The sequence below is a fragment of the Panthera onca genome, chromosome A1 (genome assembly GCF_046562875.1).
Source record: "Panthera onca isolate mPanOnc1 chromosome A1, mPanOnc1 haplotype 2, whole genome shotgun sequence".
Lineage (NCBI taxonomy): Eukaryota > Metazoa > Chordata > Mammalia > Carnivora > Felidae > Panthera > Panthera onca.
The window spans coordinates 173,477,158-173,491,451 of record NC_138339.1 but is presented as its reverse complement, the minus strand read 5'-3'; the positions used below and the strand labels follow the sequence as shown (position 1 = coordinate 173,491,451).

Genomic DNA, 14,294 nt, shown 5'->3' with positions numbered 1-14,294 from the left:
GCTGAGAGAGCATTGGGCTCTGTGCTGTCTCTGCTATCTCTGCACTTTGGATCCTCTGTGCCCCCCTCTCGCTGCACCTCCCCTGCCCATGTTCTCTCTCTCTCTCTCTCAAAAATAAATAAACGTTTTTTTTAAAAAAAGAATGTGTATTCAGTAGTGTTCTATAAATGTCAGATGGATTCAGTTGGCTAATGAACAGTTCTTCTCATTTTCCTTGCTGATTCTGTGTACTCATTCTATGTATTACTGAGAGAGAAGTATTAATGTCTCCAACTAAAATTATAAATTTCTCTCTTTTACCTTTCAGTTCTGTTAGTTTTAGCTTCGTGTATTTTGAAGATCTGTTGTTAGGTGCATATCCTCTAGAATTTTTATGTCTTCTCATTGAATTGATCCTTTTATCATTTGTAACGTCCCTCTTTATCCCTGGTCATTTTGTTTTGCTTTGAATTCTACTTTGTCCCATATTAATCAGTCATCTGGCATCTTTCTTTCTTTCTTTCTTTCTTTCTTTCTTTCTTTCTTTCTTTCTTTCCACTTATTCATTTTTGAGAGACAGAGAGAGACAGAGCATGAGCAGGGGAGGGGCAGAGAGAGAGGGAGACACAGAATCTGAAGCAGACTCTAGGCTCTGAGCTGTCATCACAGAACCTGACACGGGGCTCGAACTCACAATCAGGTGGAGATCATGACCTGTGCTGAAGTCGGACGCTCAACCAACTGAGCCTCCCAGGTGCCCCAGCATTTTCTTTTTTTTTTTTTTTTTTTTTTTTTTTTAAATTTTTTTTTTAACATTTATTTATTTTTGAGACAGAGAGACAGAGCATGAAGAGGGGAGGGACAGAGAGAGAGAGGGAGACACAGAATCTGAAACAGGCTCCAGGCTCTGAGCGGTCAGCACAGAGCCCGACGCGGGGCTCAAACTCACGGACCATGAGATCATGACCTGAGCCGAAGTCGGACGCTTAACCGACCAAGCCACCCAGGTGCCCCAGCATTTTCTTTTTTTAAATGTCTTTTTCCACAGCTGTCCTGAGATTTAGTACATTTTAAAAATTGTGGTAAAAAAGGTATAGCAAAATAAACCCTATTAACCACTTTTTTAGAAGTTATTTTTACTTTGAGAGAGACAGAAACAGCACAAGTGGGGGAGGGGCAGAGAGCGAGGGGGTGAGAGAGAGAATCCCAAGCAGGCTTTGCTCTGCCAGCACAGAGCCTGATGAGGAGCTTGAACCCATGAAGCCACATGCGCACGCTAAGGAAGCCTTTTCAGGTTGTTCCTGGAGTTGGAGATTAGGGAGAGAGAGAACATGAGCAGGGGAAGGGCAGAGAGAGAATCCCTTCTTGACAGTGCAGAGCCTGACATGCTTGATCTCATGAACCATGAGATCATGACCGGAGCCAAAATCAAGAGTTGGGTGCTTAACTGACTGAGCCACCCAGATGCCCCTAACCACTTGAAAAAAAAAAGTTTATTTATTTATTTTGGCAGGGGGGAGGAGGCAGAGAGAGAGAGAGTCTCCGGAGAGAGAGTATATCCCAAGCAGGCTCCAAGCTATCAGCACAGAGCCCAACGCGGGGCTCAATCCCAGGAACCATGAAATCATGACCTGAGCTGAAACCAAGGGCCTGATGCCTAACTGACTGAGCCACCCAGGGGCCCCATGTTAACCACTTGTAAGTGTACCATTTAGTAGTCTTAAGTATATTCACAATTATTATGCAATAGAGCTTTTCCATAATGTAAAACTGAAACAACAGCTCCCCATTCTGTCTCCCTCAAACTGCTGAGAACCACCATTCCACTTTGTTTCTATAGGTTTGCCTACTTTAGATACTCACCCCAGCTGTCTTTCTTTTGATTAGTATCTGCATGATAAATATTTTTTCCATCCTTTTACTTTTTCTTTTTTTTTTTTTAGAGAACTCTATTGAGTTATAATTGATATAATTTACTTATTTTTAAAAAAAATTTTTTTTAACGTTTATTTATTTTTGAGACAGAGAGAGACAGAGCATGAACGGGGGAGGGTCAGAGAGAAGGAGACACAGAATCTGAAACAGGCTCCAGGCTCTGTGCTGTCAGCACGGAGCCCGACGCAGGGCTCGAACTCATGGACCGCGAGATCATGACCTGAGACAAAGTCGGCCGCCTAACCGACTGAGCCACCCAGGCGCCCCTATAATTTACTCATTTAAAGTGTACAGTTAGGGGTGACTGGGTGGCTCAGTTGGTTGAGTGTCTGACTCTTGATTTAGTCTCAGGTCATGATCCCAGGGTCATGGGATTGAGCCTGGTGTCAGGCTCAGTGCAGAGCATGGAGCCTGCTTAAGATTCTTTCTCTCTCTCCTTCTGCCCCTCTCCCCTGCTCACATGTGCTCTCTCTGAAAAACAAAAAAAATAAATGTGTACAATTAAATATTTTTAGTAAATTCATGGATATGTGCAACCATCACCACTACCTAATGTTAGAGTATTTTCATCAACCCCCTGAAAGAAACCCTATCCACATTAGTAGTCACTCCCTATTCTTTACTCCCAGCCCCAGGATACCACTAATCTTGCCTGTATGGATTTATCTATCCTGGTCATTTCACATAAATGGAAGCCTACAATTTGTGGCCTTTTGTGACCAGCTTCTTTCACTTAGCATAATCTTCTTCAGAGTTCATTGATGTTGTAACGTGTATCAGTACTTTATTCCTTGTTTATAGTCAAACAATATTTTATTGAATGGATTTAGCACAGTTTACCCACTCTCTTGTTGATAGGCACCTGAACTGTTTTTGATTATATAAGTTAGGAACGTCCGTGTAACAAGATTTTGTGTGAACATGTTTTCAATCCTCTTAACTATATATCTAGGAGTGGAATTGCTGGGTCATATGGTAAGTCGACATTTAACATTTTGATGTTTGTTTTCTAAAGTGGCTGTGCCGTTTTACATTCTCAATAACAATATGTGAAAATCCCCATTTCTCCATATCCTCACCAACTCTTGGTTATAGCCATTCTATCAAGTATGAAGTGGTACCTCATTGTGGTTTTGAATTGCATTTCCCTAATGGCTAATGATTTGGACTATCTTTTTATGTACGTATTGACCATTTACATATATTCTTTTGAAAAATGCCTATTCAGATTCTTTGCGTATTCAATTGGGTTGTCTTTTTATTCTTGAGTTGTAAAAGGATATATATATATATATATATATATATATATATACACACACTTTTTTTTTGGATACAATTCCCTTATCAAATCTACAATTTGCATTTTTTTTCTTCCATCTTGTGTATTGTCTTTTCATTTTCTTGGTATCCTTTGAAGCACAAAAAATCTAAATTTTTATGAAATCCACTTTAATTATTCCTCTGTGCTTGTGTTTTTGGTGTTGTATCTAAGAACCCTTTACTTAACCCAAGAACATGGAGATTTACTACTATCTTCTTTTATGAGTTTTATAGATTTTATACTTTATGGTCTAAGTAGGGAAGGGGTCCAACTCCATTCTTCTGCACATGGATCATTTGTTGAAGTGACTACCTTTGCCCCATTGAATTGTCTTGGCATCTTTGTTGAAATCACCTGGCCACAAAAGGAAGTTCATCATACCATGTAGACAGCTTTATAATTGATACGTTATTTCCTTTATTGTCCATTTTGACATTATCTGTCCTTTAATTATTGTGTTTACAAGATTAAATGCAATTGTTTCTATGCTTGGAGTTAGATGTAAGGATATAATTTAGATATGAGATAGATATTAATATCTATAAGTATATTAGATTTAAATATTTAGATATCTAGATATTCATTTATATAAATCTATAGACATGAAATCTGGAAAAAATAAAGTCCTTATTATTTGTTATCATATTTTCACAAGAAACCTTTATAAAGACATTGACTATTAGAATTCACTTTAGAAAGTTTGTTTTGAAGAGTTTACCCATTGTATGTAAAACATTTTATCACTAATTCCATATAATCAAAAATCAGAAGGCATAGAACTGTACCAATTTTTACATTTTTTTATTGAGCTATAATTGACATACATTGTATTAGTTGTAGGTGTACAATGATTTGATATGTGCACATAGTACAAAATGATTATAGGTTTAGTTACTATCCATCACTATAGTTACAATTTTTTTCTTGTGATGAGAACTTTTAACATCTGCTTTCTTAGCAACTTTCACATATACAATACAGTATTGTTACTTTTTCAAATTCAGTATTATTAACTATACTCTCCATGTTGTACATTATATTCACAGGACTTATCTTGTAACTGGATGTTTGAAACTTTTGACCACCTTTGACAACCACCAATTTGTTCTCTGTATCTGAGTTTTTTAGATTCCACATACAAGATCATATAGTATTTATTTTTCTTTGACTTCTTTCACTTAGCATAATGCTCACAAGGTCCACCCATGTTGTTGCAAATGGCAGGATTTCCTTTTTTATGCCTAAATAATACTCATGCAGGCATGCCACATTTTCTTTATCCATTAATTCATTTGTTAATGGTGCTTAGATTGTTTCCATGTCTTGGCTATTGTAAGTAGTGGTGCAATGAACATGGGGTGGCCACAGAGCTGTTTAAAAAAATCGATATTAATTCATTCCAACTGTCCAAAGATTCATCTATTTATTATCAGTATTACATGAACGTTTTATTTATTTAATACTCAGTTGTATACTTATTGGTAAAGTAATAAGTTTATGCTTGGCAATAAACACAGAACAGCATTACTGTTTTACTCCACCTAAAACATCACTGATGTACAGCTTGCGAGCTGGATTGTGTTGGGGACGCCAGAGAAAGTGGCTTTGAACAAAACTTAACGCTAAAGCGAGTGACTTGAATCTTATCTTGTTCAACTTCCTATCTCTCTTGTTGAGTTTCCTTTGATGAGGACATGATGCAAGATCCTTTCTAACAGGTCTCCCCCCTCACCCCCCCTTATGGTTGACGTTGGCTACACTCTCCAGACCCCCTTGCTCTCTTAGCAGCTGTGCCTCCCTGGTTGTTTCTTCGCAGAATCTTTCAGAATTGTTCTCTTTTCTGGGCACGCTGGTCCGCTGGCCAGTGGTGGGGAGGGGGTTCCCGGGCTTCCAAACCATTCTCGCGGGCCTCGGGTCACTAACGTATTTCTGCCCGGCTGTCCCCGAAATGCTCCGGGCCCCATCAGCTCACCCTCCTCTACCGAGCCTGGGCCTCTGGCCGTTTCTCGAGCACTCTTCAGTGGAGTCTGTACTCGGCTGGAGGTAGCAGGCTCTGAGAATCCTGCAGTTCGCCGGTCCATTCCGAGACCTCCACTCCAGGCGCTCGGACTTCCTGGGACCTGGCTTGGCCTTCTCATTGCGGGCGCGGCGGCTTCACCTAGCTTGCCAAACAGCACACCGGAAAACCTCCTCCTCGCTAACCTCCGGCTCCAGGAGCGACCCTAAAAGGCTTCCGCGGCCTGCGCATGCGGACTCGGCGGCCGCCACACAGCCGGCCCGGCCGCCTCCCTCCCGCCGGCCGCGGCCGTGTAGAGCTCCCTGACAGCTCCACGACCAGCGGACGCTGCCTCGTCTCGTGCCTCCACGTTGTCCTATCAGAGACGGGGCGGGGCGGCGGCCCCCGCAGCCTATCAGCGCGAACCACGATCCCGGCGAGCCCGGTAGGCGCGGGTCCAGGAAGAAGGCGATTGGGCGGCGGCGGCGCTCGGGGCGTAGCGTCGCCCGGACCCCGCCCACCGCTGCCTTCCTCTGCTGGGCGCCAGCTGCCGCTTAGGCCTGAGCGAGAGCCGACGGCGGGCGGGCGCAGCTGCACCCTGAGCGCCGGCGGGGCTGGTGGGCCCCGCACCCTCTCTCCTCCTTACTGCCCGCGCCCTTGGACATGGTGGCCCCCGGCTCTGTGACCAGCCGGCTGGGCTCGGTGTTCCCCTTCCTGTTGGTCCTGGTGGACCTGCAGTACGAAGGTGAGTCCTTCCCTGCTCTGGCCGGGGGAGCGGGCGCCCGGGCCAAGCCCCCTGGCGCTTCCCCGCCTGCGTCCCGGCGCGAGTCTTCCGGCGGTCGGGGCCGCGGGGCGGGCGCCGGGGACTCCGCGCGGACCGGCTGGGCCTGAGCCCGCCCCGGGGCGGGGGCCGGCGCTGGGTTCCGGGTTTGTCCGGGGACGGGGTGGTGGGACCGGCGGGCCGCCGGGCGGGGACGGCGGGTTTGGAGGGAGGAGCGGGGCCGAAGGGGGCCGAGGGGGTCTAGGGGAGCGGGGCACCCGGCAGCGACTTCGGGAGTGTCCTGGGACGCGGAGTCTGGAGCAGCCGTCGGGCCCCGGCCTCGCTTGGACCCTCGCTTGGCGCCTGGAGACACTTGGTCAGTGGTGCTGGGAGGAGGCAGTGAAGGTGGCCAAAGGGGAGGCTTCTTTCGTTTTGGAGTTCCGGGGGGAGGGAGCAGTGTGTCCGGCCGCGTGAAGCGGTGGGGGGGACAGTGTTGACCGTAAAAAGTTGAGTAACCATCGCACTCCTGTACTCTGCGGTGGATAGAAGTTGTTTGGTTGTTGCCGGTGCTGGAATTCAAGGTCCCGGAGGGCAAGGCACAAAGTTTGTGGTTTTACTATGCCCAGGATGGTGTCCTTCTACTTAGGGCTGGTTTTCCTTTTTCCGAGTTCTCTTGGGGGGGGGGGGGGGAAGGCCCCCTTAAAGGTGCAAACGCTTAAATTTCTCTTGGGTCCTACAGGTTGGAGTGTTGGTTACTCTAACAATAGCAAAAGTAGAGGGCTGTCCCATCCTAGAGGTCAGCGAGTGGAGTAAGAATTAAAGTTGAAGGTGCCAGTTGAACTAATGCTTCCAGCCTGGTGACTGTGACAAATAATTGGGCATAATGACCTATTAGAGTCACTGATCTACTTTCCTATGCAAAGGGCTAGTAGTCAAGGGGTCACACATTTCAGTATGAAACTTAATGTTAGATTTAGAGGAAGTGAGGAGCTGAGGTTGGGACTTGTTTATGGTAAAATCCCCTCAAAATTCTCAACGTTGTTGATGTTGTTCTCCTGGTGAACATATTCTTTTCTGAACCCCAAATCAGAACATATAGCGTGACAGCACTGGGACAAAGAATTTGACATTTGTATTGCGCCAGTCTAGGAAGTTGAGATTTGAATGCCTGGACCACTTTTAATATGGGTCATGTACCTATTCCAGTTCTCTTGCATTTTCTAATGCTAACCCTCCCCCGCCCCAGTGTCACATTTATGTCCAGTTACTACTGGTGGTTTATTTTGACCACTTAAGAGAAAGTTGCCTATGTTCCATTTAATGCTTTTTTTTTTTTTTTTTTTTTTTTTTTAATGAAAGTGCACACTTCTATGTGATTTTCTTTTCCTGCTAGCTTTTGGACTACCTTTTTGGAATTGCTGTTCTGTATATCGTTCTGTAAGACTCTTTTATTTTTTTTTTTAAGTTTATTTATTTATTTTGAGGGAGAGAGAGGCGGGGTAGAGAGAGAGGGGGAGAGAGAGAATCCCTAGCAGGCTCCACACTGTCAGTGCGGGCCTGACGTGGACTGAAACTCCTGAACTGTGAGATCTGAGTCACCCAGGTGCCCCTGGTTCTGTAGAACTCTTAATATTTCATTTCCCTCCTACAGTATTTTCCAGAAGGAAAACTTTGTTAGGGAGTTTTTCTGTATAGGAGCTATTGGTGACAGTTCTCAGAGGAAAGCCAGAGTGCTGTTTTTCAGGAGCATTGTCTGTATGAGGGTAACAGGGACTTGGTACAGGTGGCAGGGAAGAAAGGGAAAAGACGTTAAATTTATTAAAGGTCTGTGTGCCAGGCACCTTTCTATGAGTGATCTCTTATGGAGGTATTTGATACTATTCCTCCTTTACAGATGCATTTAATTAAGCGTAGCTATAAGGTCACAGAGCTGTTAAATCTAAGAGCCATAAGTTAAGCTCAGTTTTTCGACTCTGAAGTTCATCTTGTGTGCAGGCTGGAGGCAGAAGTTAAGTGGCTGACAGCATCATGTGGGCCCAAACATTTGTAACTGGTGGCAGCTGGGAAAAATCAGCATTTTGTTTGTTTTTTTTTGGCCACTGGCGGTAATGAACAGAAAGTTGATTTCCTGGCATGTTTAAAAGTGGTCCCCAAACTTGAGTGTGCATCAGAATCTGCCTGGAGGGCTTTTAAAAACTGAGTGCTGGGTTCCCCTACCAGTGTTTCTGATTCAGTAGGTCTGGGTGGGACCTGAAATTTTGCATTTCTAAAAAGAAATCACTGGTGAGAATCACTGGTCTAACAAGACATATAGAGGAGTAGATTAGGTGTCTGCCATGTACCAGACACTAAATTTGGTGATGAGGATATAAAGATAAGAAAGAACCTCTTACCTGAATTGGCAAACTGTTAGCTCCTGTTTTCCAAAATAAGTTGTGTTTGGTTTCAGTAACCTCAGAGTCCTTCAGGGGGATTTAAGTCTGAGGTTTGGAGGGAGAGGAACTGAAGGAGAAGGGTGTGAGAAGAGTGAGTGTGAAGCAACGAGAGCTGCATGTGACTGAGAGGGTCACCAGTAATTGGCTTAGTTGGCCTAGTTTCTTCCCTACTTAAAAATACTCGTCTTTGGTTTTTTCTAGGCTTTTCTGTTAATTGTAATCCAAAGAAAGAAACTATGTAGCAGTCTTATGAATTGAAAGATTACATCTCTTAGCACCCCCTTTTAAAAAGGCCCTTGAAAGAAGGAAGTCTAAAGCACTAGGTTAGGAGTAGAATTTTTGGAACAGAAAGAAAACTTTAGTAGTGTCTAGTATTCTCATGTTACAGATAACGTAGCTATTTTAATTCTTTGCTAATGGTTTGTTCTGTTTCAATGGGAGCACAGCCTGGGAACCAAACTTTCTTTTAACTCTTTTTCTTACTAACATGCTACTGGGACTCAATTTTTCTTTATTTCACTGAACTGACCTGACTAAACTGTTTATTTGGCCATAGGAAAAGAATAGTTGGAAAATTTTAAGTATAAGTGATATTGATAACTTCTATATTCGCCTAACCCACTGAAAGTATGTTTTGTCTTCTCTAAGATTTTCTGACATTATTTAAATTTGGAAAGAAAAAATAAAGCAGGGAAAATGAGTGACTTTAAGTAATATATATACATTAAGTATTTATTTTTATTTTTTTTAATGTTTATTTTTGAGAGAGAGAGAGAGAGAGAGAGAGAGAGAGAGCGTGAGAGAGCGTGAGCAGGGGAGGGGCAGAAAGAGGCAGACACAGAATCCAAAGCAGGCCCCAGGCTGTCAGCACAGAGCCTGACGCTGGCCTCCAACTCATGAGCTTCGAGATCATGATCTGAGGTGAAGTTGGACGCTTAACTGACTGAGCCACCCAGGCGCCCCTATACCAAGTATTTTAGCAGGTGGTCAGATAGCTTCTAGAATTATTTTAATGCAATATGCTGTAGTTAGTAGTGTAAAAGTTCCAATTTACCTGACTAGTTATCGTTTGCTGAACAAGAGCCTGAAATGTAGTTTTGATTCTGTGGGACAGGTTGTTCTCTGATGGGATTCTTTGTAGAAATTATTAGGCTTTATTTTCTCATATGAAGTGAATTAATTGTGGTTAAGTTGAATTTCTAGTGTCATGGTTTTCCTCTGATTAATGTCCAGCAGTTTATCTTTGTTCATATGGAAGTATCATGGGAACCCAGTCACCTGCTTTTTAGAACTAAGACATTTCAATTATAGATTTATTTTTCTTCCAAGATCTTTAGAAAGCTGTTTTTAAAAAATTTTGTTTATTTTTTGTTTTGTTTTGTAAATCGATGAGTTTGTGTCATTTGGAGTTCTGGATATGGGAAAGACTCATTTAATCAGTCAGCAGAGGCTTACACTGTAGTGCTTTCTGATGAGATACACATAGTGTGGAACTCACAGTTTTTGTCATTGAGCTTACCGACCACTTGGGGGTATAAGACATGCTTTGTAAAGCATATATATTCTTTTCCCTCCTTTCTCAGTTTAGATTTAGTGGTCCACCTTGTAGTTGCTCTATTGAAAACAGCCTTTAATTTCCTTGCTTCTGTATTATTTTGTCTTACTCACTTGGCAAAATTTGACACCTCTTCAGTCCAACTTGGCAGACTTGTTTGTTGTACCTCAGAGTTGAACATGGCTGGAGAAAAATGGAGATAACCTTGCTGACTGGTTTCATTTTAAGCACATAATCTCAATTTCAAATGCATATGCAATACTGCCAACATTCCTACAATTGCCTTGTGTGTCTGTTCTTGAAAATCTGCATTTCAAACCTTTTCTTTCCTTAAATCTCCAACGTAACCCTCCTTTCCTCCCTTCCTTTACCTCATTCTCTTAGAACGTGTCGTTGTTTGAGAAAATGAAGGCCATCACAGGGTAGTTTCCTTTTCTTTCTTCCACTAAAGGCACTAGCTTACGTGTATCTGTACCCAGTTTGCTACTTTTCTTATGTTAAAATGGATAAAGCATCTCTATTCCTGGCAAAATCCAATTCGTATACTTATGTCCTGGATTCCATTTTCTCTCATCTTCTGAAAGTATTGCTCCTATAGTTATCGTTTTTCTCCTGCGTCATCACTTTGTTCCTCTCTGTGGGATCCTTGACATCAGCACTCCCAAGATGCTGTAGTGTTTCCATCCTAAACTGTTCTTTGATGTAGTGTGTCCCTTCAGATACTGAACTGTATCTTTGCTTCTCTGGACAGCAGGACTTTGAAGAGTTGTGGATAGTCTCTATTTCTTCCTCTTCTGTTCTCTCTTCAACACGTTACTCCGCTGATAACTGCAAAGCCTTACATATCAGACTCTTATTTACTTACACCTATTTCGTCCTAATCTTCCCCTCATCGTTAGGCTCCCACCACACAACTTCTTTTACTTCCAAATGCCAACCTCATTTCTGACTGAGAGTCTTGATTCTTGCTGTTCCCACGGTTTGGAAAGCTTCATATGAGGTCTTCAAATGAACATTCGTATTTCAGAGAGGCCTGACATACTATGTTAAAAAGCATGCTCTCCTTCAGTTAATAGTCTCTGTTTACCTTTTTGAATTTTCTTCATAAAATTTCACATTGTCTGAATTACCTCGTTTACTTTTCTTGCCTGTTATCTCAAGAATATAAGCTTTGTGGAAAGAGCTCTTATCTCTGTACCTAAAACATGTTGAGATGAAGTAGATTAAATATTTTTTAAATTGGTGAGTGAAGTTGACTGAGCTTTTGTTTGTTTGTTTTTTGTTCTGTTTTGTTTTTGCAAGGACTCTTCATACTTATTTTCTACATTCCTTGAGCAGGGGATCACATCACAACATTTATACCTTCACAGTTAATTGAAGCAAAGACAGGCAATGTCCACTGAAATTGAGCAAACCTGGTTACAATAGATTTTATTTTCCAAGTTCATCTAAGGAAGATTTCGGTGCAGACATTTAGTTCAGATGTATTACACAACTACTCAGCCTTTTTTCCTTTCATTTTGGCTGAACCACTTTTTAGGTCATAATGACTTTAGGGTTTCCAGCTCAGTGTATTTTTATTGAAACTCTTTTGTCATTGGTCCTTAGTTGACTATGGAATTGCTAAGATAATGCACTTTTTGCTCTTTCTGTGGCCAGTTTCCACTTTTTCTGTGTTTCTGCCATGAGACTTTCAGACTCTGCCCCCCTCTTGCTTGCGTCTTGGATTCAGATCAGATCTTTTATAGACAGTATTTTGTCCTTTTTTTTTTTTTTTTTTTTTTTTTGGCCTCATGTGCCTTTGTAGAATGACCTTTGGGTTTTCCTCATCCCTAACATTTTTTTTCTTCCCTTTTAAAGATTTTATTTTTAAGTAATCTCTACACTCAATATGGGGCTTGAACCTACAACTCCAAGGTCAAGAGTTCCATGCCGTACTTACTGAGCCAGCCAGAGGTCCCTCTCATCTCTCACGTTCTAAGTGCTCCAACCTGAATAGCCATCCTGGGCTTGCTTCTGGCCCTGTCACCTGGCCTTAGCTTGAACCTTAGTATCTTTGACCCTTGTTGTTGCCTTTTTTGTTCTTGTTCTTCAGTCTTGATTGTGATTCTCACCACATCATATTCTTTTTTTTTTTATTTTTTTTTTAAACGTTTATTTTTGAGACAGAGACAGAGCATGAACGGGGGAGGGGCAGAGAGAGAGGGAGACACAGAATCCGAAGCAGGCTCCAGGCTCTGAGCCATCAGCCCAGAGCCCGACGCGGGGCTCGAACCCACGGACCGCGAGATCGTGACCTGAGCTGAAGTCGGACGCTTAACCGTCTGAACCACCCAGGTGCCCCACCACATCATATTCTTAACCCCTCAACTTTACATTTCTTAAAATTCTTTAATTTTGCTCTTCAAAATATGATGGATTTCAGTACTAACTTCATTGAAGGACTTAACTACTCTACCTTTTTTCTTATGCTTCCTGTATATTTTGCTGACCTATGGTTATGCTCATCTAAGGAGGAACCTATTGTTTCATGCTGATTAGGCAATGGCATGATGTTTGGTTGCCTAATCAGAAAACAGGAGATAGCTTGTTACCACTGTCACTGTTATGTGGCAAAGGAATAAAAAGTATCCATGGCTGAAAATAGGGTTGAGATACTACAAAAACAGCCATGATTTATAAATAATTTTTTCTTTTTACATATTAGTGTCTTTATGAATCTTTGGTAGCATCAGTTTGATTTGGTACTTGTTATCACATATTACATATTACACTAAGTATTTTGTTGTATGCTGCTGCCAGTGTATGTAAAGTATACATATTCTTGTGAAATAGAAATTTATGAAAATGCAGAGAGATGTTAAGGATTGACAAAAGTAGAATTTTAGTATGGCATATGTTTAGGGATAAGCTTTTCTATAGGCTTCAAATGTAGTGCTCCTTTGAATATTCACTGGTTCATGAAAAGTGGGTTAGAAAACCATCCACAGATTCATTTTTCTACCAAAAGGAACAGACCTTCTGGGGTCTGAAGGGATTCCTACTTGAAGTTACAGTAGTCAGCAGGGGATTGTGTTGAACCTTGTACAGACAGAATTGTTTCAAATCTGCAGCCGTTTGAGAAAACTTCACAAGCTTGCACTCCTGCTTCCAAGGGAGCTGTTGAACCCCCTGCTTCATAGCCACAACCAGTGGAGGAACCAGACATTGGATTTTATTATTATGATGAGTTGTGATACATTTAAGAAGGAAGATAGTTACATCAGTCAGTGAATATTGAGTGTCCACTGTGGGCAAGGTACTGGATTAGGTGATATAAAGAAGAAAAGATGGTTTCTTCTCTCAAACACGCTTTTTACCTGGGTTGGGTTCTCAGGGGTTGTGAGAGGCCAGCAAACTGTGAAGGTCAGTAATTGAGACAGTGGTATTGCAACTTAAACTCATGTACTTTTGAGTGTGGAGATGTCATAGGAGCACAGAACAGGCTTTCTCCCACCCACCCTCTCACTGCAGTAGTTAGGGGAGGTCTCACAAAGGAGCCAGCATGTGAGGACGGAATCCTATTGGGGTAGAAATATCCCAGGGGGCAAGTGGGAAAGTCCTTTTCATGGAACAGCAAGTGCAAAGGGATGTGGCATGAGAACACAGTCTCTTCAGGGAAGTACAACCAGTTCATGCTGATACAGGAGTGTAAAGAGGTGGAGGAGTGGTCATGATGAGACTGGACACACATCATGGGATCTGATCACGAAGGGTCTTGTTTGCCTTCAGAGCTGAAGGGGTTTATTTTTATTTTTATTTTTTAAAAGTTTTTCTTTTCTTTTCTTTTCTTTTCTTTTCTTTTCTTTTCTTTTCTTTTCTTTTCTTTTCTTAATTAAGTAAGCTTCATGCCCAGTGTGGAGCTCAACATGGGGCTTGAACTCATGACGCTGGGATCAAGAGTCAGCTGCTTAACTGACTGAGCCACCCAGACACCCCAGATCTGAAAGGGTTTAGATTGAACTTAGCCAGCGATGTGAAAATACCGCATCCTTTTTATTAGGAGTGCGTTTTTGAGGGATCACTTTGGCAGCAGCATGGGGGGCTGGATTTGGAAGAAGGTGAGAGAAGATCCCAGTTAGAAGGCACACCACCTCTTGCAGAGAGAAAGGCGCCTATGCAACAACCTTTATGCTGTGGCAGGGTCTGTTTGGGAGACGTGACCAAGGTGCACTGAAGGCATAATCATTCTTTCTGGATGATTGGAGAGGGCCACAGAAAATTCTTGTAGAGGAGGTGGTATTTACTTATCACATTAAATAGAAATTATATTG

General features: G+C 42.4%; 1 protein-coding gene and 1 pseudogene across 1 annotated transcript in view; one reads left to right on the top strand and one right to left on the bottom strand.

The window, feature by feature from the left end:
• The first annotated feature begins 5,749 nt into the window (after nucleotides 1–5,749).
• The window catches only part of DNAJC3 (DnaJ heat shock protein family (Hsp40) member C3), an 89,471-nt gene continuing 80,926 nt past the window's right edge, over nucleotides 5,750–14,294 (top strand). The window contains exon 1 of the mRNA XM_060636831.3: nucleotides 5,750–5,976. Coding sequence (XP_060492814.1) covers nucleotides 5,895–5,976 — 82 coding nt within the window. The 5' untranslated portion in view covers nucleotides 5,750–5,894. The remainder of the gene's footprint in view (nucleotides 5,977–14,294) is intronic.
• Nucleotides 12,982–13,189, bottom strand: LOC132682420 (guanine nucleotide-binding protein G(I)/G(S)/G(O) subunit gamma-5 pseudogene; annotated as a pseudogene).